The 27,607-nt window shown below is 40.8% G+C and overlaps 1 protein-coding gene across 1 annotated transcript in view; it reads right to left on the reverse strand.

Moving 5' to 3' along the window:
* Positions 1-27,607, reverse strand: part of TRHDE (thyrotropin releasing hormone degrading enzyme) — a gene marked incomplete at its 5' end in the record, with an annotated part of 317,351 nt that overhangs the window by 54,844 nt on the left and 234,900 nt on the right. The window contains 3 exons of the mRNA XM_019543934.1: positions 16,350-16,405; positions 16,506-16,639; positions 27,439-27,527. Coding sequence (XP_019399479.1) covers positions 16,350-16,405; positions 16,506-16,639; positions 27,439-27,527 — 279 coding nt within the window. The remainder of the gene's footprint in view (positions 1-16,349; positions 16,406-16,505; positions 16,640-27,438; positions 27,528-27,607) is intronic.

The raw sequence follows: 27,607 nt of genomic DNA on the forward strand, positions 1-27,607 counted from the left end.
TTTTTTTTTTTTCTTACTGGGCCACTGTAATATGGAACCCGTACCTCTATTATGTATAAAGATTTCTTTAAGGATCCAGCCCAGGGTGAAGGTCAGGCCTTGCCCAGGGTGCTTATAGGAGGCCTGACAAGAGAAGCTCTGCCAGTGGAAATACTGGTCAGCTGCATTGCCATGGGCAAGTAATCCCTGAAGGCAAGCCAGGCCCAAGAGGCTGCTGTGCAGGTAAGCCAGACCTAAGATAGACAGACTGCTGTGTGGGTGAGCCAGACCTGAAAGACTGCTGGGCAGAGAGAAAATATTAGTCACTCCTCTCTCCAGCCGAGCTGAGAGCCTGTAACCATTGGAAGAACAAGATGCGACAGATGAGATCACATGCTTTCAGATGGTTGGGAAACCAAGCCAAGTTCCTCTCTGCTACAGGGCAGTAGTATGCCCAAAAGCTACAGCCCCACGACCATCACAGTCATCTAGGAGTCAGAAGGCCCCATACTGTTTTTTTAGCACTGTAACTTGCTATAACTTAGCATAACTATGGCCTAGCACAACTGGAGCCAACACAGGCTATTGGGCTAAAAGGTGGGAAAATCATTGTCATCCTCTTCCTCCATTTTACTTCCAGTAGGAATATGTGCCGGGCAATTCCAAACTGTTTATAAATGCTAAAAACTGCAGTTATGCAGCTATGTATATGACTTAATGATGCAGAGTAAAACAGGATTTAGCCGCTTATCTCTTAGTCTGTTGATGTTCTATATATTTCAGCAGCATGTGTTCAAAAAAAGTTCGGAATTACTTAGAATTATTTTGTTTTTGTAAGTATGTCATGCATTATCTGTCTCTCCTGGTGTAATGTATATGGCTTTGGTAAAAGAAAGCCAACATCTGACTGGGCAATAAGATAATTGGAGTTTAAATATGAGAGACCTTCCTACTGAATGACAGTATACAAAAATGATCCTGAAAAGATGTAATGAAAATTACTCATGCATAAAAATAGCTGCAGGATTGGGCTTCATATCTGCAAATGCATCCTTGTATGTATGCACATATCTGGTCACTGGCATGATAATATTATTCTCATAATACCCTGGGAATCAGGAAGTATTATTTCCTCCAAATTACATGTGGAAAATGAAGGCACAGATGTTTGTGCTTTTTTTTCTGTTTTTTTTAAGTGACTTGACTAAGGAAGAACCAAGAACTGAATCCAGGGTTCACAAATCTCTCTCCAGCACCCTAAACATAAGATAGTGCTTCCTCTTCGTTCATTTGTGGCAAGTGAAAAGATCTGTTCCAAAAGCCACATAAAAATGAACCAAATGCATTTGACTTTCATTCCAAACTGTTGTCTGTAAATGAAAGCCAGCAAAGCAACCCCCTGTTGTATTTTACATGAGCCACAGTGAAATCCTAACCTGCAGTTTTAAAAATTGTCATGTAAAATTGAAAACGCAAACTCTAAAATCAGAAAACAGAATCTGCACAGGTAGTTTGAAAGTTCACCTCACAGTTTAGAAGTTCAGAGTGCATGTTCTGGCAAGTAATCAAACATATTCATGTCAGATTACTACTCAATCCCATTTTAGACAGCAGCAATTATATAGAGAGATCAGAGGAACAGGAGGATGGTGGGGGATCATTTGCGAGGGGCTCTTTTATTTTTCCTTCTCTGCCTGCTTCACTTAAAATACCAGATTAATATTCTCCTTACTGATATAAGCACAATTCTCTTCCATTTTTGTTAATGTTTGTGAGATAATAGCTGAAGATGGCTCATCCCCATGTTATCACATTGGAGTTCATGGCTTCTGAACTTTAATGTGGATGCATCTATCACAAGCCAACTTCAAGGGCTAAACAAAACCATAAGGTGGCAAAACTGGGGCTAATCAAAATTTTCTACTATCTTGAACACATGATGGCATTTTCCTGGACCAATCTACTTTGGCTTGTTGCTACGTATATAATTAGTACAGTATATGGGATGAAAGTATTCTTGCCAGCATGAATCAGTAGTCCAAAGCACAGGTGAAGAATTACATTTTGTGGTGGTAGTAAATTAAAAGCATCATTCACTTCTATGAGAAATATAAATACTCTAGCAAGATTAATCCAATGAACTAAGTATTCTGGAGCAGGCTCGAAGAATTTTTTATTAGGGTAAAATTACATGTTATACCTAGACGACACTAAATCTGTGGAGTGTTAAACAGTGTTAAAGTTAGAATGCTCTGAGTAGTCACATGTTAAGGGTTAATACTGTTTCTTGCCTCCACAACTCTGACTTGCCACTGGAGGGCTCGTGAGCAGGGGTGTGGCTAAGAGTCAGGACACTCAGCTAAGTACAGACAGTGAAAAAACCCAAGGCTGAATAGATTCAATCTTTGCAGGTTAGACTAAAGTGCATAGATGGAACTGATAGGCAAGTGAACAGGCATTCTCTTTTCATTCCAGAAATGCAGCCACATGCCTGCAGCAGCCCAGGCCAGAAATTGGGGGCACTAGAACACCCCTCCCTGCTTACCTGGAGCAGACAGCTTGGGCCAAGGCTAGCCTGTCCACCCTGTGATGGGGAGTTCACAGAGGGAGGTGTAAAGCATCCTGGGATATTGGGAGACTGTGAGTTAACTTGAATCTCAAGGGGATCTGGGACAGAAGTTCAATAAACCAATTTAACCTAAATCAGTTAAGTCTGACGCTATATCCATCCAGGTTTGTCTTAAGCTGGTTTGGCCATTTTGAAAGTAGTTTCTGTGCACTGAACTTCTGCTGCATTACAGATTTGAACCAGTTTCCAATCACACCAGTTTATGTGTAATTTCTGTCCCTAGCCCTAGACTTTATCCCTGCCCTGGATGGGGTCCTGGGAGTTATGCACCTGGGATGCTGGAGGCTTCCAAAATGTTTGTTTTATCTCTGTGGAGGAAACTGAAATAACACAAAAATGAGCTAGGTAGCACAGGCCAGGGTTAACCCTGAGACGCTCAGCGTGCACTAAGGACAAGTTAACAAACTTTAACATGTAGACACTTGTGTTTTCAGTGATGCTAGTAGAGATGATCTAAGTGTAACATGTAACTTCGCACTTATTCTTTGGAACATTTTCTAGTAGTTGAAGGACCGTATCCAAATTCCTTACATGTTTGGGGGGAAAGAGGTTTGCTGAATTCTGGTAGCAGGGCTTCCCTGCAATATATTGTAAATTTTGGGTCACTGCCCACTAGCCCATGATAATAACAGATTTAATGCTGACACAGTAACAAAGCAGGGCAAAGGTTTTGATTTGCCATTTGTCCCATGATGTTTTGATTTTTCTTATATGACTATAAAGATCTATGAATTGAAACAACTGCCTCCAAGTAGGATGGAGATGAAGGTTTCAGTAAGCGTAAAGAATATTAGGTTGTGGACACATGTACATTTGGAGCCATTTTAAAAGGGAAGTGGGGACTTTTACTCCAAATCATGCATCAGATGCTATAACAGGGATGGGCAAAGTCTGGCCCACAAGCTGGATCTGGCGAGCAGTGGACTCCATTTCCCAGCCACCCCTGCCTACATGGCCGGGACCGGTCTCCATGGAGACCCCAGCCACAGCTGCACTGTGATAGTGCAAAGCTGGTGCTGCCATGGAGACAAGCCCCAGCCATGCTCCAGGGCATGTGGCAGGACAGGGGGCTGCTCTGGAGCTGCTGGGATCTTGCAGCAGGGGCAGCTTAATCTGGGGCCAGGGCAGAGTCACGATCGGCAGTCTGCATGCTCCAGGGTCACGCTCTTGCAGTGGTGACAGCCTGGTTCAGAAAAGAGGCAGAGCCATGATCTGCTGCCTGTGCACCCCTGCCCACAGCATGCAGGCTGAAGATCACAGCTCTGCCCTGGCCCTGACTAAGCTGCTTCTGGTGCAAGATCCCAGTGGCTCCAGAGCAGCCCCCTACCTTGCCCTGCCAACACAGCTGGGGCCAGGCTCCATGGCAACCCTAGCCTTGCACTATCACAGTGCAGCTACAGCAGATCTCCATGGAGACCGGCCCCAGCCATGCAGACAGCTGCCAACCAGCTCTGCCATTTTGCCCACCCCTGTGCTATAATCTAATAGTTATGTGTGAACAAGCTATGGATAGTTTCATAGTAGGTAGGGTCAGAAGGGACCCAAACAGATCCTCAAGTCCAACCCCCTGCCATTGGCAGGAAAGAATGGTGGGGTCAAATGACCCCAGCTAGGTGGCTGTCTAGCCACCTTTTGAAGACCCCCAGGGTAGAAGTGAGCAACACTTCCCTTGGAAGTTGGTTCCAGATCTTAGCCACCCTGACTATGAAGTACTGCCTCCTGATATCTAGCTTGAATCTACTCTTGGTCAACTTATGGTCATTGTTCCTTGTTACTCCCGGTAGTGCTTGGGGGAACAGAGACTCCTCCATAGCCTGCTGGTCCCTCTTGGCCAGTTTGTAGATGGTCACAAGATTCCCTCTCAGCCTTCTCCTGTGGAGGCTGAAGAGGTTCAGGTCCTGTAGCCTCCACTCGTAGGGTTTGCCTTGCTGCCCCCTGATCATGCGAGTGGCCCTCCTCTGGACCCTCTGGATGCTGTCCACAACCCTCCTGAAGTGCAGCACCCAGAACTGGACACAGTACTCCAACTGCGGCCTGACCAGTGTCACATAGAGAGGGAGGATCGTCTCCTTGCACCTGCTCATGATGCATCTGTGGATACATGACAAGATGCGGTTAGCCTTCCTGACTGCATCCCCACATTGGTGGCCCATGTTCATTTTGGAATCAATAATGACACCAAGATCCTTTTCTGCCTCTGTGCTGACTAGAAGGGAGTTCCCCAGCCTGTAGGTATGCTGCTGGTTCTTCCTCCCTAGGTGCATCACCTTGTACTTGTCAGTATTGAATCCCATCCTGTTCTCATCCACCCACCCCTGTAACCTGTCTAGATCTAGTTGCAGCCTGTCCCTCTCCTCCAGCATGCCCACTTTTCCCCACATCTTAGTGTCATACACAAATGTGAACAAGGTGCTTTTCACCCCCTCGTCCAAGTCGCTGATGAAGATGTTGAACAGTGCGGGCCCGAGGACTGAGCCTTGGGTGACCCCACTGACCACATCCCTCCAGGTTGAAAAAGACCCATCCACCACCACTCTCTGGGTATCATCTACATGATGATATAAATGTAGCAAATCCCCTCTGACTTTAACACTGCTTCATCCATGGTTAAAGTTAAAGGAGTTTTGCTATATTGGTATCGCACCACAAGTAATTGTTAAAATGTAACAGCTGATATATGCTCTTTTTCAGCAGATCTCCTTTTGAAATTGCTCCCAATGTAGGTGTGCCCATACCCTTCTCTGACTGCAGAATGGAAAATGGTTGTTTTAAAACCTCCACTAGTCTATACTATCCCCATCACAATTGGCATAGCCAATTCAGAGGATTTAAGCCACGGATTATGGTAAGAAGTCATATTACTATCAGTTGCCACTGTACACAACACAATGAAGTAGAATTGGCATTTATGGGTATATACAAGCATTATATTTAGATACCCTAAGGTTAGGGTGATCTAAATGTCTGTGCAAGAATTCACAGGGCTTGGGTTGTCCTAAAAATGAGACACCTGACTGAAAGTTAAGTCGTGTCAGAGGTGAATTAACATTAGATCAGCAAAGGGTTAACCTTGTGCTACTTATATCCCTGCTGACCCTGGCTAGGCTATTTTTACCCTCCACGACCACCCCCAAACCAGGCAGCCCCCCATGGATCCAGCAACCCCCTCTACAGACCCACCAGCCCCTTTGCAGCTGCCAACTCCCTCCTGCTCCCACCTCACAGATCCACCAGCCTCCACTGATCCCACCAGCCCCTCCCCTCTACCAACTAATTTACCACAAGCTGCTCATCTTCACCCCAGCAAGCATCCCTACCTGCATGCGTGGATCCTGACTCAGGTTTAGGTGCATTAAACTAAGCTGCCTACACAACTAACCCTGAGCCAAGGCCTGAAAATGCTCGTCTGTACCCTATGTTGAAACCATTTCAACACTGGCTTCTGTTATTAAAATAGCTATACGGTACCATCTATCAAGTGTGGTCCAAGCTATCAGTCAGGGATTAGCAGTCTTTGTTGTGACACAGAGGTACTTATTAAGAAAGAATTTATCAGCATTATGCTCACCTTAGTGCTGAATCCATGAACAAATATTATCAAGGATAATAATGAACATTGAAGCCTAAATGCATAAGGCATTCATTCATGTAGACACAATAATATTTTCTGTGAATGATCAAAACAAGACCAGCAACCCTGGATATAGCTGTTGAAATTTAGAGATGCTTACAAAAATCCTAACTGGGATAGATGAAAACCTCTGCCCAGTCAAACACTTATTATCCTATTAATTTCTAGCTCTGGAATTTTATTAAGGGGTCCTCAAAAACCTGACTTTTCTGGGCATTAGGCTGAACAGGGCTTTAAGTAATATAATCAAGTATAATATGGATCCAATTATCTTGAATATGTTGGGAGACTTCAAACACTGGAATAAATTAAATCTTAATCTCTGGGGGAGGATTAGTGAAATAAAGATGACTGCAACTCCATAGTTTAATTTTGTCATGCTTATGCTTTCACTATATACCTCAGGGAAATATATTTCCAAAACAAGGAGAACAGCATTGGATTTTAGATGGGGGGTTGTCAGCCAAAATTTAAGGATTACTTATACTAATCGTAGAAACTCAGAGTTGAGAAGACTATTTCAGTGGGTGGTTCAGCACTTTGGGTCTTGTAGGGAGCACAGAAGAGCTGCTCGTGTTTGATTACCTCTGTATTTAGATGTGCAACTTCAGGCTCTCATGTTTGAAAATGCTCATCCGGGAGTTGTTCCTCTCTTAACTCACTCAATGGAAGGGACTTCCTGAGCTATCAAATCCTCTGTGCTAATTGTTAATCAAAGGAATTACGCAAATTGACATTTCAACCCCTCACCCACAACTATGATGAACAACACCCAAAACATCAAGAACATCCTATAATATGGTAAAGTAAAAGTAGAAGAGATGAGGGAACTGTCAATGCTTTGCCACTGCCATGATGTGGAAAGCAGTTGGTTAACATATGCTCAGAAGGTCCTTCAGAAAAAAGGGACCATGACACTACAAAGCAAATAAAAATCCCTACAGTCCATGCCAACGAGTATTTCCTTTCTGACCCCAGATCTGGCAATTGGTGGGTTCCTTAGCAGAATAACAAAATCCTTTGCCAAGAAACACAGGGTTTTCTGAGCAAAGGTCACAGAAGATTTCGTATCAGAAATGGGATTAGATCTTTGCCCTCTATCACTTGCTTCATCGAGTCTACCTCAGGTTAACTCTATGTCCGGAAGTGGAGGTTAGCTGCTCAGCAGAGGAGGTGGCTCCATGAAAGAGAGCTTCTGGTGGCCTGGATAGCAGTGCTTCCAAATTTGTTTAAAAAACTGGGGACAACTGGTATCTTCCCCAATCCAGTAACAAGGTTATGTTTTGTTTTGTTTTTTTCCATATACCATATGCCAGCCCTGGGTGGCTGCAAGGAGACGGTAATTTTTAGGGAATAAACAACAAGCAACTCACCTTCTTCAGCCATTAGTATTAATTTACTATTCCAAAGCTGTTTTCACAAAGAAGATTAGATCATTACTTTTCTTAAAAATAAATTAAAGTCAAGTTCTTCCTTTGTCTTATTTGTTTCAGTAACAGGACCCTAATTTTACTAAATCAGAAGGGTAAGTGCCTCTGTGCCTAACATTACCCTACTCCAGGATTTTACTTGGGGAAACCCCTTTGAGATAAAGAGAGCAGTAACTGAAAGAGGAAGCGGTGCAAGGATGGCAAGGGAAAGAATCCAGTTTCTGGATGCCTTTAGACCTAAGATTACAGCTCCATGCCATGCCATAGTTTAAGTTAGAATTGACTGCCCCACAAACTGGGGGGCACTGTTTCTCAAAGCCACTGGAATGTGCAGTCTATTAGGGAAGAAAACCAAGGCAGGAAAACAATCTACATTAACATGACTTTTTATTTGCATAAGGACCCTGGGTCTCTGATTTGGGGAAAACCTTAGGAAAAGGGAGGTCTCTTTTTGACTCCAGAACAGACCATTTGAGAAATGAAAGTTAGAAGGTTTATAGAAGGATTTAGAGGACAATAGCTTTTCTGGGTTATTCTTTTGGCTTGTTACAGACCCCCAAATTGGGAAAGGTCAATGTCTGCTGCCTTTGTTAGCCAGCAAGGGCTGACTCGAAAGAGGGGGTAGCTCCCACTTCATGTTATAGTTGGGTATAGGGAAAAAAAGCAAGTACGCAGACACAGAGGAGACTGTGCACTTAGGTTAGTAGGTTTAATCAGTTCTACAAACATTTCCACAGACACCTTACTAATATTATCTTACCCTTGACTGGGTTACATAATAGCCATCTACCCTTCATCCCACCTGAGTTTACCTGGTGAAAGTTCTACCCAAACCTAGTTGGCTCATTTGGCTAGCACCATTAAGGCATACCAGTTTCTGAAACCAGTGGCCTACAGGGGAGCAATTGCTTAGCATAATGTTTGACCACCCTTGAGTCTACAGTCTGAATGACCAGGTACCCATCTATACCTGCATTGATTGAGGAGCAATCTTGGGCATGCATTCAGAGCAAAACTCAAACTCACACATCTAGATCTGCAGATAAACACCTCAAATGTGCTGCTAACAACTCTCTGCCTCTCCCCTTATCCTGAGGTAATTCTAAACATTGCATCCAACTCACTGGTGTCAAAGACATCTGTGTATTCACTTATTTCTAGTACAACCAACTCTATGACATAGTCTCAGAACACAAGACTGGATACAGGCTGATTCTCAGCATCAAGAATTGGTTTCCTGAACAAATGACATGTACATGAAGTACCTATCACTTCAACACTATATGTTGGCTAAGGTGAAGGTGAGGTCAAAGGAGTATTGAAAATATGCTAGGCTTTGAGAGAGGAATTGGTAAAAACATCAGAGCCTGAAGGAACAATCAGTTCTTTTGAAGAAGGAAGTTATTCTCCTTCTGCATAGTCACACCTTTGAAATTTTAATTTCACTATTGAAAATCAGATATAATCTAGACTTGACTACTTGATCTGGTATTGCTTTCAGGTGCATATTCACCAGTGGTCACAGACTATAAATGACTTGGACCCTGGGGTGCAGGGGGAATAGGGATGACATGAAGCTCCATTTGTTAGATGCTTGGTCTCTGATACAGTGCTCTGTAAAGAGTCAGAAAATAACAGGATAAGCTAAAGACAAGATTGATGCTCATAAGGGAAGTGGGATGTCTCCTGCTATAACACTATCGACAGGAGCTATATGGATTATCCTTTCCTTAATTTAAGCCTAGATACACTATTCATATAAGTCCTTTTACTTTAATTTGATTTTATCTGTGTACTTTTAATAAAACTTATTACATTACAACCCCTATGGTTTCAGAATGTTTGGAAATTTCATACAGACTATCCCAAAGAGGTGAAACAAGCTTCAACTTCTAATAAGCTGTCATGAAGAAAGAGTGCCTAGAGCTTATTCTGCTCAAGATTCCTGGGCATGGAGTAGAGGAAAATTTCTTATGAAATATGTCACTATCAAGGCTACAATTCTCCAGCTACTTAGGATGTACCTAGGGACTGAACTTGAGAACAAAGTTACCCTAAAAAAAAATCAGCAGAATAGATGAGCTTCTGAAAGAGAGAAGCTATACAAAATGCACAAATTCTTAAATAAGAATTCAGTTCAGATCATTCTGATTAATGTTATGGAAGCAAGAAACTAGAAATGAATATATTTCAACATCTTGGACAAAACTTTGGGAAACTACAGCTACAGAATTAAAATATTTCTTGAAAGTATCAATTCATCTATAACGTTTATGTCCAAAAAAACCATTACATTGGAAGTGCAGGAGTGGACAGTGAGAGAATAATGCCCATTTAGGAGATGTAAAATCACGTACAAACTTAAAAGGAAAATATTCAGTTCTCCAAATACAATTATAGAAGTAATTGTGCTCCAGACCTCTGCATAATAAATTATACAAAAAGAGAGAATCTGGTACTTCCTTGACAAACAAAGTGTGGATTAAATTAGCATTAATAACAGCTAGAAATATCAAACTAGGACTTTGGAAAAGTGAATCAAATCTCTCACTTGCAGAATGGACACTACCTTTATCAAGTTCAACAACACACTTGGAAGTATTTTATAAGATGCTGAATAGGATGAGGCATTTTAAATACAAACTCTATTATTTATTGAGGCAGAAATAAAGGAGGTTGTTTACTTTGGAAATGATTTTTAAGAGGACAAGCATAAAATCTGTTCTTTTTCTTATTAAAATTAATAACTATAGTGAGAAATGAAGTACACATTAAAACTAAATTAAAAATAAATATGCATAAATCACCATTTTCATTTCTCTCAGATATAACCATGTTTCAGGGTAGACAAAAATATAAATCTGTGATGTCCATGTGCCAAGAGCAAGAATTGAGAACTCCCCCAACAAAATACTGAATTAAAACCCTTCAAAGACATTGGACATAAACTACTAGTTATGACCACTACATGCTTGACTAATTCACTCGTCTTATGCTTTAGGTTTCTCTCCTTGTACAAACCATTATATAGTGACTCATTATATAGTGACTCAAACATTACACCTAACTTGCAATGTAAACAGTACAGTTTATCAAGTTCAGGTAACGTGGAAACCATAGCAAAGCTCAGTACAAGGAGTGTCTGTGCTGTGTCTGTGCTGAGAGAATGGCTAAACTGGCTTTAAGGTACTTTTACACCCTTGCAATCCTGGGGATTCCTAAGGGACATCTGTGTTATTCTGACAGTCCTATAGGCCTAAGGGTATGTCTTCGTGACACAGTGCAGCAAATCAGATTCTGTTTATGACAATCTGCCCTGCTGAGTAACTTCTCTCTAGGGCCTGCTGCATGCAGAGCCCAGAATTTCTACAGTACTGTGCCATACAGTTTCTGTAGCTCCTCTGACCCATGGCTCAGAAGACAACCTAGCAGATTTCTTTCACAATGCAGCAGAATTCTTCCCCAGATGAAACTGTGGCTTTTACAATCCCTAGATATGCTGGTAGCCCTTTTATCCCGGCCACTGGGTGTGCAGACACAAGGATCTCCTCAATAATTCTTGTCTAGTGGGATAAAGCAGACCAAACAGCAACTAGGACCAAAGAGCCAAAGTCTTGTTAAAAATGAATATCATGTCTAGTGAGTCAGTGGGAATACATTCATCATATATATAATGGTATTTCATATTCTGTCCTATAAAAATTGATACATAAAGTGAAAAAGTGCATTTCCATGCTTATCTCAAGAAAGACAGCAAGTTTATCTAGCTTCCAACTATGTAGCTTATTACAGTTGGAACAGTGCCTGTAAATCTGTTGCATGGAACTATGCAAGTCTCTCTCAAAACTCAATCTGTCATAAGTAGATTCTTGTGCAAGGCAATATATTTAAGGTAATAATACCGACATAAATCTTGGTAGAGATTTAGAAGAGAAGAGAAAACAAGAAATAGAAATGTAGCAATGGATCTTCTACAGAGGAGCATTTCAATTGTAGTACACCTGTACATACTCTGTACTTTGTTCTGCTGTGCGAAAAACGGCAGCAGCAAAGTTATGTAACTCACTAAAGGAAATATTGTAGCACACAATACTACTACTTAACAACTTGAGAATACATGTTTACCTCGCTTTATGAGGGTTCTTTATGTGTGAATTTGCTTTTATATGATGACATTTTTTATACCAAAAATTTGCTATATGCAAGGTAAAGTCACTCTTAGGTGATCAGTGTGGTGGAAGCCCAGAGTTGGCTACTTTGTGCAATGCATTGTGGGAGTGATGTTCACTAAAATATAGTCTCCTTTGTGGATCTGTGCTCCTCATTCGTTGCCTGCGACATGTGTTTCTGTAGTTGCCATCCCCATTATGGTAACGTTCACCATCACCATGTGCTTGTGTGTATTGTCTGCTGTTGGTGAGTACCAAAATTGTATTGTAAAAGTGGTAGAAATGGGTCTGGGGTTCAGTACAATTGAGGTCTTGGAACGTATCCATATTTGTTACATTGTAAAGTGGGTTCCCTTTATGTGAATTTGAGTTACACACCTTTTTCTAAGAATTCATGTATAATATAAACTGAGGGAAACCTGTACTATAAAGGAATACCTTATTTATGTGACATTTCAGCAATTTTTTTAGATAGACAAAATGTAATAATATCCCAAATTAGATCATGGCCAGGAAGTTAGCATTAAAAACATTATTCTGTGAAAAGCTCTTTGGGAGCTTTAATGACAGCAAGCAGCAGAACCTTGTCTTTACATATCATGAAAAAGATACCTTGGGCCATTAGCTTAGTACCGACTCAGGCTGTGTAGAAACATTCATTTCTAGTGATGGAAAATTTCCACCACTGGAAATGATTCTAGGAGAGGGAGCAGTACAGGTATTCAGACTGCAACACACCCCTGCTCCTTGCATTTTCCCAAGACTAGGGAGATCCCAGGGACTGGAGTAGCGGGGGCAAAGTCCCCAACCTGCTTCTTGCTCTGGGGACTCTGTAGTAAAAAGCCTCAGGTGTTGGCACTAATCCCTCTTGTTCGGGTCCTGGGCACCAGGAGCGGAGTGGACTGAACCCCACAGCAAGCTCCCTTCCCACTCCGCACACCTAGGACTCCAGAGTGAGAAGCATGTGGGTCCCCTACCCTATAGAGGGCTTCCCCTGCCCCAGTTCCTGGCCCTACAGGCTTTAAAATACCGCATGCACTGCCAGCTGGGCAAGCTGGAAACTGGGTTGGGGAAAGTCTCCTTGAGCTTGCTGCTATGCAATCCCAACTTCTTCTTGCCACCCATGCTGCCCAGCTAGGTAGCAGAGGTGGTAATTTAAAAGCTGGCAGGGCCAGGAAGTGGGCTTAGGAAACACCTTCTCAAGCCCACTTCCCAGCTCTTCCAGCCTCCCCTGTCCATGATGCCCAACTGGGTGGTAGAGATGATTTAAAAGCTGGCAAGGCCAGGAAGCATTCTCACTGAGTGAGAAGCAGACAGGGGATTGTGATGCTCCCTGTACTTTGCGCCACTGCCCAGGAGTCAAGTGGAAAGGGTGGTGGGCAAAGCTCCCTGCCTATTTCTTAGTCCAGGGACTCCAGTGTCCAAAAAGCCAGCTAGAAGCAGCTCATGGTTGCTTGTCCCTCCTCTCCCAATATACAGGAGGTACTGGAGCTGCTGCTCCCTGTACCTTTTACTGACTTGGGTGACTCCAATGTCAGAAAGGCATGGAAGCCTTTCCCCACAGCTCCACCCCTCCTAGTCCCTGAGAGAAGTTAAGCTAGGCAAAAGTTTACAATGTTTATTCTCCTGAGAGAGATGCTCCGTGAACTGACTTCTATTGAAGTTGATTAGAGTTGGATTACAGTTGGCTTATTTTTCTCTCAGAGCCATCGCTTTTGGTTTGGGAGAAAGAGTGTGAATGTTATTACATCTTTGGTTCCTACAGAGAGAATAGTGACTCTCCCAGTAGCAAATGAACATCTGTATGTGGCCTCAGAGAGAAAATACCTACCTATCAGATCAAGAATACAGCTTCTTACAATGCACAAGATTTTCACTTATATCCCACCTGGGTTGACATTGTTTAGATTATGGGAACTGAAGAGAACCGGAGACTGGTACCAGAAGGCATCAGATCACTTTATCAGCAAAGTAAAGCAATGACCAAACTATAATTTATGCTGTACAAAATACATATGAAGTTGTACTTTGAAGAGTCAACATATTAGTTCATTATATAGAATTCTGCTGACTATGCAGTATGTTCAGGTGAAATCTTGATCCTACTGGAGTTAAGGGTTTTGTCACTAACTTCAATAGGACTAAGATTGCTCCCCAGATGATCAATGTACCTAGTTCTGTACAGTATAAATGGGAAAAGTCTGCAAACAGAGTATTAAAAGCCTCTTCTTGGCTTGGGTAAGCAACACTTCTCATTCCTTCTCCTACTTAACTGGTGCAGTGACAGCTGCCCTTCCCATTTCAGTCTACATAAACTATTGGTTACAAAGATTTCCTACCCATCCCCCACAACTATAGGGTGACAGTACTTCAGAAGAACCTTAGAATAACAGAATGATAGAAATGTTGGGCTGGAAAGACCTAAGAAGACCATCTAGTCCACCCCCGCAACTTAAGAAGCATTCACCCTGATTAAAACGTCCCAGAGAAGTGTTAGTCTAAACTCCCAAGGACAGAGATTCCATAACTTCTCTAGGTAGCTGTTTCGATGCTTGACCATCCTCCTAGTCAGAAAGTTCTTCTTAATATCCAACATTAATTTCCTCTTGTTGCAAATCAAAATGATTACTCCTTACACTGTTCCCTGTGGCTACAAAAAAAAAGTCTATCACTGTTTGTTTTATAACTACTCTTCAGGTATTAGAAGACTGTTATCAAATTTTCCTACCAGTCTTTTCTCCAGACTAAATAATCCCAGCTCTTTAAACTGTCTTCATAAATCATGTTTCCTAAACATCCTAAACATTTTAGCTGTTCTTCACTGGATTCTTAATTTGTCCACATCTCTTTTGAAGTGCGTACTCAATACTGGACACTACACCAGGTCAGACTCATTAGCAGAATTGCTAATAGAGCAGAATCACTTCCCTTGACTTGCAAGCACATTCCTGTTAATCCAATATCCTTTTGTCTTTTATTTTGGCAACAAGAGCACAGTTGTGCAAGGAGTAATCACAGTTTCATTCCTTATGACAAAAGAAGGCTGGAGAGGAGTGTGTAAGGGAAGGCAGGTTGCCCCCTTCCATTCTTTCAAAAGCCGTAGCTGGGGCAACTCTGACTTCCACTATTTTGGTGACAGTGGATGTGCCTACATATGTGTTTAGATCTGGTGTAGAATAATTAGATGCCCAGGAAAGCGTTACCATCTACGCATACGATGGTATTAAGTTGCTGTAAATTAATTAATACCGCCTTACAATTGTACTGCTGGGGACAGTACTATCTGACAGTGGAGTAATTAACTGCAATTAAACACACACCTAGATGCTGACTTTCAGCACCCTTGTACCCCTGCCAGATGCAACATCACCTAGGCCTAAAGCTGACCCCCACATGCCGTCTGCCAGCCCGGACCTGATATGCCTTGGCTCAAATTGCTGCCATCCCAGGTACATGTGTAGATGCTACACCTAAGAGTAGTTTACTCTTACTCACACTGCTCCAGAGTTTACTGCTTTGCATTAATTACATGTGTAGATACACCTACTGTGACTGCCTGACTGTAGGCCATCTCATCTCTGAGGCCGTGCTCCTCTGCATGATCACCTAGCACAGTCCGAAGATTAAACCCCAAATCTACCCATAAACATGTTAACTTATAGAGCTATCAATAATCTCAATTACTCTTTCCACATAATCTCCTTGAACAATATTTTGAGAGCAGGAATGTTCAAAGACCTTAAGAATCCCAAAGTCTGAGATGTTCCAGTTCTAACACTGCTCTTTACTCCAGATGTCCAGTCTGATCTTAGAACTGGAAAAATTCCCTTGCCTGAAGTTGTGAGGAAGTAATTATTTAACCAGGACTGTAATATCTAATTACATGGCTATGAAAACAATAAAAAGGTGGTACAATGCTATACACATTCTGATACTGTTCAGTAGGACTGCAGCCTTTCATACAGGCTTAACACTGCCACATAGAACAATTTCTTTATGATGGATGTCCAAAAAATGTTCCATGACAGATTACCAAATATATATATTTATATATATGAAAATGATATAACAGTACATGTCAGAGCAACCTCCTCTTCCTCCCTCCCACCCCAAAAAAAACAACCACCAAACAAACCCTGACGCTAGAAGGTGTTTTCCGTCACAAATTAAATACAGCACAAGGGTCATTTTTTAAAAAAGCTAGTTCATTAGAGAAATAGGGAAGAGATTATTTATCTCCAAAGTGTTAAATTGAACTTGCTGCAAAATTGATCAGGCCTCTCCATACTCGGAAATACCCTACGGCAATTATTGATCAAGAATGGTCAGAGTGCTGTGGTTCTTACACTCAGTACTGAGAGAGAGAGCAAGAAAGAGTGGGAGGAAAGGAGGAAGGAATTAAAGTCACTTTAAAATATTTAACTTCAAAATACACACATCCATTGCATAAATGAATGCAGGGACTGTTACAGGACTGTATATTAGCTTACATTATCTACAGGAAAACATACCTGGCTAAATTGAATGCATCATCGATCAAACCTGCCCGATTACTGACTGAGATAACCTGTAAGGAGCAATCAGAAAAATGGAACCATTTAGGATGATAAAAGCAGCCTAGGCTCACACATCAAAAGCAGATTTTAAGGATGACACCAAGAGCTTACCTTGTGGTTCCTCATCAGTTGGTTAATTAACAGCCTCCAATTCCTAATGTCATAGTTAACCCTGAAGTAGCCAGTTTGATTGATGTTACCCATCAACCAGCTTGCCTCATCTAAGGCAGGAATTCTGTGGTATTCTGGAAACAAAGAACAGTATATGGGGGGCAATTAAATATTTTTAAAAATATACTCAAAAGGAACTTAACAGTGTAAAAATACATCTTTTCCTTATTTATTATTTATAAAAGACATTATTACAACATTTAAAAGAATAAACAGAACACTAATAAGACAGTTAGTCCTTTAAGATCATAATAACTCTCAATATTTGAGTTCTACCTGAAGTAATGTAAAGGGGTACTCAATGCTGGACGCTGATTTAGCCAGTTGACCTCGCAGATAGATCCCTGCCCGTGAGGATCCTGTTACAGGTTAGGGGCCTAGAAGATGCATTTTCTCAATGTATTCTTAACTAGAAGTCAATTACCCTTTGAAGATTTGAGGTCTGATTTTGTTCTCACTAGCTCAGTTTTATTAAAGTACAACTCCACCAATTTCAATGGAGTCACCTGTGAGAGAAGAATCAAACTCTTGGTTTATAAATAACCCTTAAATTACTGTGGGCCTAATCAATGGAAGTAGTATTAGGTCCTTTGTAACCAAGTTTCTAAGTGAAAGTGTTTTCACTAGTATAGTTTGTGGCTGCTTGCGTCTGACAGGCTCTCCTTTTGATGATTTAAACCAATTAATCTTATACCAATTAACCTGTTTTTTCCCCTTTCAATAATGATTTAGTACATGATTCTGCAAACATTTCTACATGCGCTTAACACTTGCTTTTTACAGCATTATTCACATGATTAAAGCTAAACATGTATGTAATCATTTGCAGAGACTCAAAAGCCAGAATTAATTAAACACTACACTTCAAACTTCTTTGACTGCAAGAAATGTAGGATCAGACTCCAAACATCTCATTAAAAGTCCTTTAAATCAGTAATCTTTTCTGATCCAACTAATTATTACTATAAAACTAGGACTTGCTATAAAATCAAAGGTGTTTTTTTTTCTCATGTCACATAACAAAGTAGTATAATATAATGTGTTTGCACAGTCCTGATAGAAGCCACAGCCTAACATTTGTTTTCCTTGTCATCCATTTTAAAAATAAATGCTACATTCAAACTTCTTACGGACACAGCTTCAACAGGTAACTAATCAGTATGCCTAAACTGCATGAAACTAATGAAAATATGTGGCAAACACATTAATGCGGTCTAACACTTCACGTATGCCACCTAATTCTAGACATTTTGCTATGCCAAGTCGTTAACCTGTTTTTTACAAATGTATTGGGGTTTTTTGTAAAGTAATAAATGAGTAAAACTACAAATGAAAGTAACACTTCCATCATAACACTAATTTTACTAACACAGAATAAAATACACAAAAATAATCATTATTTTAGGATGTAACAATAGAGAATGCCGCAAGGCCTCAATTCTAAAAACATGTAAGCACCAACATATTTTTATACACATGTAGTTTCCTTATACATAGAAGTTGAATGTATGCAGGAACAACACAACTTTTGCACTACGAGAAATATATTGATGTTAAAATATTTTTAAAAGGACAAGGCTTCTTTGTGATACATTTTATTGGACCAACTGTATAGTTGGGAAAGCTGCTGGACAAGCTTTTGGGAATCAGTTCCCTTCCTCCAGTCAAGAAGAAGCCTTGCCTCTAGGACATATCCTGGACCATCCCAGCTACAACTCTAACCCTACTACAGTCTTTTCAAAATATTTTTCTGAAGCTGAAAAAAACAGGAGTAACTCAATTGTTGCTTAGAATTATTTGAGTACCTGTATACGTCAACATGTGCCAGTTTTAATTAAGCAGTTTAGTGAAACAGGTTAATTTAAACTGGTGAAAATAAATGTGGAAATTTATATTTTGGTTTAAAATTAGTTACATTGGTTTGACTTGTTCCTCTAAATTTATCCACCAGATTTAAATTGACTTAAGACTGTCTACGCACAAAGTTGTGTCAACATAAATGAATCAGTTTTAAAAAAAAAAACACCTTTAGGTAAACTAATGAAACTCTGCATTTAAACCAGGTCTTGCAGAAATATAGATTAAATATTAAATCAAATGCAGACTTCAGCTCAATGTTGTGACTCAACTCCCAGGCAAATTGTCACACTGTGGAAGCCTCAGCCTGACTTAGACACATAGGAGAGTAAGTAACTAAGAATGGGATACACAGAGCCAATTAAACTAATCAGGAAGCTGCCTAAGGTAGCTGATAAGAAATGCCAAAGAATGAGGGATGGCCTTAATCCTGCCCCTCAAAGGTAATTAGCTGCCAAATCTGGGATGGAGAGACATGCCTCCTTGAATTTAGGATTAATCAACTGAGGTGCTCACCTTATATCTAACAGTCTGGTGGGAACACTTATTTGGATCGTGGGAGTTCTTTCTCAGTTCAACTTGCCTTCTGCCTGCTTTACAAAATGGACCTGAAAGCAGGTCTTATACACTTCTGACTCGAGCACTCTGACCATGAGCCTATATAGGATTCTGGGGAAATTCTCTTGGTCTTTGCTATTGAAACTGTTCCATTTTGTGTAATTACCTAAATATTCATTGGACCAGAATAAGGATGATTCACTGGTATTTGAATTAGGGCATTTATGTGGGAAATCTAGGTCCTATCCTGTATGTCTTATAGTCCAGTGTTTAGTGAACTCATTGGGAAGATTAGAGACCTGGTTTCAGATGCCTTCTCTTAATCAGGCAGATGCGTGCTCTAAACATTAAGGTACAAATGGTGTACCACTTCTGCTGTGCAATGATTTTTGCAAGACCTAAACCTTTAGAGAAGTTCTCATCATGTCTACCAGGCCAGGGCAAGACAGATGGCAAGACAGCTTAGCAGAACGTAGGCAATAAGCTGTTTGGTACTGTCAAAAAGAGACTGGCTCTCTATGCACATCTATGGAATTCTATGGTAGAAACAGAGGCACCCTGGGAATTTAAGCCTTTCCATACATAGTTAAGTGTCTGCTGAGCAGGGCAGGGCAGCAGGGGAAAGAGGGGTTTGTTGGGATTTAAATTTGGGACTTAGCTGTCTAAAGGGCAGTTAGGTCCCTTTGTAGAAGTAGCCCTGACTCCGAATACTTGGTAATATAAGGAGGGACAAATCCTGACAGCTGTAGACTGAATGGTCATTTGTACTTATGATTGCACCGCAGTGCCGGGTGCACCGCAGTGCCGGGTGCTTTTAAAAGTGCCTGGCACTGCGGCACTTACATTTGCATAAACGGCAAAATATGCATCAGTACTGAGAAAATGGTAGCAGCGTGCTTTTCAACTAAAACATCTCAAAACTGTTTTAGTTTAAAAGTGCACTGCCACCATTTTCCCCAGCGCTGACGCGCATTTTGCCATTTATACAAATGTATGTGATGCAGCGCCGAAAGAGTCAGCTTGCATGCAGAGCAGACTCAATCTACGCCAGATGACATGCCGGATCTCTGGTGCATTGGAGAAGACAAATGTATGTATATAAATGCCCAATCAGAGGGCATATTAACCCATTTCTTCTGTATGTTTCAAGTCTTCTACAAAGGTAGACTGGACCAACCAGGGTTGCCACAAAATGGGATGCAAAGATACTTCGCAGTCTTTCCAGAGTCAAGATCCAGAAAAAATCTTGTCAGGGCAATGAACTAATTGAAATTAGCTCTATACTGGTAACCTGAGATTCAGGACTGTAGGGTGTAGTATTCTCTTCTTTGGACAGGTGGGACAGACCAGGGATAGCAGCAAACTATTTTTTAGCCTACTCTTCTGTGGTTCACAACTCTGGCTTGTACTTCACATGTGAGACAGGATTAAGCTGAACAGTTTTGTAGGAAGTGAAAACTAAGTGTGGCTATTTTTACTATGTCAGTTTAGTACTTGTTTCGGTATATGAGGTTTCCATAAAGAACCCCTTTTTAATGTGACAACACTTGAAAATAATTACTTGTATTCGGTTAATTCATTTGCTTTTACATAATTTAAAATCTTTTGAATTGGCAAATGATAAAAAAGACATCTGATTGCATGTTATCCAATATCCTTCTAAAGAGATAAATAAAATGCAGACTGTGTAGATGGTATATAATAAAATAAAGGGAACACCATATATATTTCTTTTTGGTTGAAGTATTTTCACATCTAGCTTTTACTCACAAAATAATGTAAACCACTTATGCCTCATGACATGATGTAGAATGATACCTGTCATTTACAGATGACAACTTTGAAATACCTTATTCCATAAATATCAGCTCTAGGACATCTCATACACACATTGTTCTAATACAGAACAACCATATCTTTTCAAACACTGATGGTGTTATCAATGCTTTCAGTTAGCTCTGTGTACAATCATAACCTCTCGTTATTTCTCAATAAGGACGCTGATATTTTGACCTTTTCCTGCAATAGAAGGCAAGAATCTTTCCATGCTATCCTAGCTCAAACAAGCAGGTGGTTATTTTAAAGGGCTGTCTGATGTATGTACTTCACATAGTTCTATATAATTTACTGGAATTTGATGCACTTGTCGATTCTCATGGTTTCCTATGAAAGAAGGTCATCTTTTCCCTCATGATTTTCTGGTGATTATGTGGAACTGAAAAACACTATACACATGGGCAACTTACCCACTTATCAAAAACGTGTTTATTAGAGTATCACAACAGTAACACTACAGTTAAGGAGAAGCTGATCATCCCATTCTGAACCCTGTAGTCAATCACTCATAACATTTTTTAAAAATCTTTCTACGCAGAAATTTCACATTACAGGTCTCAGTCAGCCCACAGACTGATTTCTTTTTAAGTCCAGACTAAACTATAGAGGTATATTTGAATTTTAGGCAAGTAAAAACGTACAGTACTTTCCCACTCTGATAGTATTGCTTAGTAGTTAATTTTTCACTTGGATAGCTCAGAAAATTACATTGTTTTAGAACTCTAAATTTGCCACTTACATAATGGAGATGTTTAGGGTGAACTGGTTAAATTTTATAAATACATCTGGTTTTGAAGTAATGAAATGAATAAGGTCTGAGTCTCATTTGCTTGGCTCAAGTACTGTAAAGTGGTCTTACTGTTGGTGTTAATGGCATTTGTACTCAATTAAGGTGCCTCTGCACTGCATGTGAACTGTAAAGTATCTTTCCTGTTAAGATGAGTCTTCACCAGTAAAGAGGTATGTTCATGTGTTAGCTAGGACATAGTAACTAACAAAAGTGAAAAAGACTACTGAAGTCAAAGGTGATGGGAGAGCCAAGTTAAAGGTCAAGTTAAAACATGTAGGAAATCGACCTGCCTTCAATAGCCTATTACCTTGTGTTAATTACCGTGATAGCTAGGATGAAATATAAACACACTTTTTCCTTTTGAAGACAAGATTTAAGTGAAAATCAGGCTCAATAACATGAGCCTCAGAACCTACTTTCCAGTTCTGTGTTGCCTCAATTTCTATTAAAAATCAGTAATAGGGTATATGTCTGACTCCTTGCAGGAAACACACAGTACCTTAACAGATCAGGTCCAGGAACAATCTAAAAGAAAGTGCTGTGGTGCTGGCAAAATACAGATTTTTTCTACAGCCAGTCCTTATATCAATTAAAATATTTCAGGTTAAGGATATAACTTTACCATCAAAATAAATAAATTGGTACAACCCCTAACTGGTGTCTTGCATATATTGCAATTGTGATTGTGGAGGAAACTGCAATTTGGGGGGGGAAGAGGAGAAGAAAGAGAGGGGGGCTGCTGACACAGCAAGATGGCTGTCACACCCACTCCTTGCCCCTGATTGGCTGTGAGGACTGCTCATCAAACAGCCCCAACCTTCCACCAATTGGTGGAGGTGACAGGGCCGCATGACACAGCCCTTGCAGCCAATCAGTAGCAAGGGGTGGGGCCATCAGGATCCCCTCAACCAATCACGAGGGGGGGATGCCATGCTTGGCCCACAAAAATGGCTGCCAGCCTTAAGATCTGTCCACAAAATCAGCTAGCTGCTGCCTTAAGTTTGGTAGACACCTACTTATATCGATGTAACTTCTTCCCCTTCCCTATTGGAATAGCTTCAACAATATAAGGAATTTTTATACAAATTAGGACTTGCTAAAGTATTTCTGACAAACTTTCATGGAAAAATGGCAAAATGAAATAAGTCAAATCAAACTAAAATGTTTATGTTGCTTGGATTGGACTTACCATTACTGCACATGGGAAAAAAAGGTTCAGAGGGTATCTTCTGATATGTCAGTCTCATCACACATTCCCTTTGTATTCTTTTATTGGATGCATGCATTCACTAACTATGTAAGAGAGTGGGATTGGCTTGATTTACACACACACAATAGCACAAAGAGTAAGCAGTAGCTTGCTGCTAGTGGCCATGTTCAAGTGACAGGATCAGTGGTCACTGAACTACTGTGCATCTTCAACTTTGGTGCCAAGTTACTGTATTTCTCCCTGATCCTCACTGCTGTTAAATTATGCTACAAGGCAGGATCTAATGAATGATTTTGGTTCACAGAGCCCCCTTTACCTCTTTCCCTGCTTTGAAAGATGAAAAGAGGAAATAGAAGCAATCCAGGTCAGATTCGACAGCTGTCAGACTCATAAAGAGAAAAACAAATGCTGTTCCATGACAAGCATTGTGGCATCAACCCTCACACAGTCCCCATCTGAGAACTGTTAGGGAAATGAATGGAATCTAGCATGTGGTTGTTCTCGGGGGATGTTTGTGGTGGAAAGGAAGAAAGACAATGCCTGATGTCTTGGGCTTTCTCAATGAAAACGTGGTTGTGAAAACTGCAAACCGTGTGCTCCAGTAATTCCTTTCGGATTACAGAAAGGAAGAGTCAAGAGAACCCAGCTCCTCAAAGATGAATATTGCCCTGGGGACATAAGCCAAGCAGGTTGCAGGATGTGGTGATAATAATGACGGTGTAGAGGAACTTAGTACAGTGTCAGTCCTTTCAGCATCTTGTCCTGAACAACATGGGTTGCTTTGAGAGGCTGGTTTTGTAGCAACAGGCAATGGATTGCATATCATCAAATCAGTGCAGGATTGTACCTTCCTGCATATCCATTGCCTTGATCATTGATTCAGTCTGGGTCACTGGGAAATCTTTCTGCAAGGGGGTTCACAGGTACAGATGCGATCAGTGGCCACTTCAGCCTGTTTTGCTTGGCATACTAGACAATTAAAGAAGTACTGGCCTCGATCTCTGTGCCTTGCAAAATGAAGCAGGATGTGGAGAAAAATGAAGCTGTAATTTACATTATGAAAATATGTGAATGAATCAAGAGCAGTCATACAGGCATCTTGCACCCATTGCTCTTCACAAACACAAGCAGCCGCCTCCACTTGTCACTTGTTTGCAGACTGCTAACAAAGCAGGTATTCAACATTGTGTGGCTCTTGGATGAGGCCACAAAGTTGGTCAGAAGGAATAATACAGGGGTCAGCCAAGTAATTCTGTCATTATACCTGCTGAAGAGAAAACTAACATGCATGAAAAGCATCTTCCATCAGTATAGTGAATAAATGGTGAACCCTTGGTAAAAATCATGGTGCATTTTCTGCTGTGAAATCATTTCCTCACACCACTAAGGAGAAAGAGCATCATGTGGTGGTAATACATTTGGTCACCCATTTTTAAACTGCTATGGCTTCCTACCTCTCAGTTGAATACATGAAGAGGGACATACCTTGCAACCCATAGAAAATTAGGGTTGGAAGGGACATCTAATCCAACCTTTTGCTTAAAGCTGGATCATCCCCTATTAGATCATTCCATCCAGGGCTCTGTTGAGCTAGACCTTAAAAACCTCCAAGGATGCAGATTCCACCACCTCTTTAGGTCAGGGTGCCCAACCCCCGGGCCGTGAATGATTAGCTGCCAGTCCGCAGGGGGGTTAGCTGCTGGAGTGGAAGTGACCATGGGCTGGTAAACCGTGGACTGGCAAACTGCGGACTGGAAGTAAGTGGCATACTGTGGACCAGCAGCCAACCCTTTATACTGAGTATAAGTACACTGCTGGCCTGCAGTTTGGCGATCTGCGGTGACTTCCGGTCCACCACTTTCAGTCTGCAGTTTGCTGGTCCTCAACATAAAAAGGTTGGCAACCCCTACTTTAGGTAACCCATTCCAGTGCTTCACCACCCTCCTAGTGAGAAAGTTTTTTGTAATCTCCAACCTAAACTTCCTTTGCCGCAACTTGAAGCCAGAACTTGACTTCTGTCAGCAGCCAGAGAACAGTCCAGCTCCATCCTCTTTGGAACAACCCTTCAGATAGTTGAAGGCTGCTATTAAATCCCATCTCAGTCTTGTCTTCTTCAGACTTCAAAGCGTGCAAAAATTAGAATACTCACCAGAGGGGCTGCCTGCCAGACTTCCAAAAATGCTTCAGATATCAGCATATAAGACAGGATGTGGCAGATTTGGAATTTTAACATCAGTTAAATATCCCCAATATACACGGTGTGTATAATGGCATTAGAAATGACCCACAGTCCCATTTTATGTCTATACTGTCTGCACCAAAATCTGGAAGCTCAAAAAAATCCAACAGACTTGATGTGAATGTGTATATTACATATCCTTATAAAAAGGAAAGTGCAGCTTGACCTACACTTATAGATTCCCTTAGTGATGATCTACCCCCACAACCTCCAGCTGTAAAACTGTTTCAACACTGTAGAAGCTGTTTCAGGACTCCAACAGCCAAACTAAGGAAACACCACTGGATTCCTCCCCTCCCCTTAGATAAACAGCTTGGAAATTGCCCTTTCTGGTATATACCATCTAGGTTACCCTTCTGCGGTAACAAGCACACCACCTCTGAACCAACCGCAGGAAACGTCTAAGGATTCCCACAGCAGCATCAAGTCCGCTATGGTATATGTACAGTGCATGCAGAGGCGCACACATTACATTTATCTAGAGTTGTTCTCATTAATTGTTTTTACTGATTTATCACCCAAGATGTCGTTTGTGTCAACCGTTGCACACACATGCAAGATGGCACCCTCCCTGCCCTGATGGGTTTATAATCTAATTTTAAACAAGGAGCAATGAATGAGTGATGGAAAGAGAAATGAAGAAGGACACAGATAATGACAATGGATCATAATTATATTAATTAGCTATGCACACACCTTGACAGCATGGAATCATTTGAATTTTGAACCATTCCAATTTTTTTTTAAAGATATACATAACAGCCATCCCAAAATTATTGCTCAGAACAGCCATCATTAGTTTGCAGACTGCTTGTATTAATCACAGCAGAAGTAGAATTTAAGAAGAGAATAGTGGCTGTATGGATTATTTCAAGAAGGACAGTCTGTGAGTAAAGGGCAGAGACGAAGAAACTGTGAAGATGACTGTGTGAGAAATTGATAAATGAGCTTTCAAGGCTGGCATCAATGGCAGACTGAGGGAGCTGTGTGTGCATGATGTTATAATGATCTGATCAACTACACTATAGTCAATGGCAGTCTGTCTACAGATTTCAGTGGGAGCTGGATCAAACCCTGAATGACAAAAGCAGACAAGAAGGGTGGGACTGTGTGTGAAAGTGTCAAGCGGCCTGAAGTACTACAAAAAAAGATATTGGTATTGTGACCAACTTTATGCTGCTTGGGGAAACTTAACTTCTGCATTCCCTCACCTCTGCGCCTAAATTCTAGGAATAAAAGTGACATTGGTTCCATGCCCAGCCCTGAGCCAGGGCTAAAAAATGTATGTTAGATAATGGGAGCAGCAATAACATTTCAAGGTCTGGTATACTGTGAGTAATCAGGGCTAGAAACACACACTTGCATCACTAGAAATTGCAGATTCTCAGATTTCCACTGCTATCCAAGTGTACAATATTCCTTTCTAGCCCTGCAGGTTACTAATGGTCTATGTTACCTTTACCCCTTACTGACCTACAAAAGAACAAAAAGGAAAGACAGGCATAGGCATGCTTAGCTATTTCCTCCTTCTAGTTCAACTTACTTTGAAAGGGAACATGTATACCTTTTCTGTACTACAAACTGGGATCAATTCTTCCTCTGTGCCCATGCATGTAGGGAGGTATGGCTCCCTCTCTTCCCCTTATAATCATGTTGTTCAAATCCTCAACTTTCCTTCCTCATCCACCTCAATTCTGATACACATTTTATTAACAGTTTCTTCATGAACTATTAGGGAAAGAGAGAAATGCTTTATCCTAGTTGCAAAACAGAATTCCAAGCTGATAAAAAGCACTGGCTCCCAGGCCTAGCCATTCTCAAGATAGTTGCTGCTATGATCATGTCAAAACTGAAGGTGGGAAAGAAGCAAGATGGTAATCAGAATAATGTGATTTCAGAATCCTGTATCTAGTGATCAGGCAGGGATAGCAATGACTTTAAGGACAGGAAATGTTTCTAAGCACAGGTTTTGGACCATGGATCATATTTAAAAACTTGCCAGTTACTCTCCTATTTTCATTTATTAGTTTACAGATTTTACATTTAGGAGAAGTTTTATTACTAAAGATATTTTATCTGACGTTCACACTCTATAAAGAGAATTACATTCATTCAATCATCTGAGATATAAAATAGCTGCTTTGAAATATATTTGTTTAAAAATATTTTATTACACTACCTTTTGCAAAAATTACTAACCTACCTGCTTACTTCCTATGTTCCTTCCCACCCCCCAAACTGCCTCTTTTCCAACTCATTTTCAAGCAGCTGAAATTGGATGCAGAGCAACTAAACAATTACCTAAGATCAATTCTGAAGAAACAGTTCAGGAAAACACAAGTATGCTTTACGAGATTCCACTGGGAGGAAAGTTTATTTTTACCTGATTTGTTAGACACCCATATAATTGCCTCTGATGAGATGTGGCTCGTATTTCCTACTGCAATTGTTAATGGAATCTGCCACAAGTAGCTGCAAGACAAAGGAGGGGGATCTAAGAACAAAAATACTGAACTGATTCTTCTCACTTACAGCAATCAGGGATCATGTCA

The sequence above is a fragment of the Crocodylus porosus genome, unplaced genomic scaffold (assembly GCF_001723895.1).
Source record: "Crocodylus porosus isolate Cpor-Errol unplaced genomic scaffold, CroPor_comp1, whole genome shotgun sequence".
NCBI classification, from domain to species: domain Eukaryota; kingdom Metazoa; phylum Chordata; order Crocodylia; family Crocodylidae; genus Crocodylus; species Crocodylus porosus.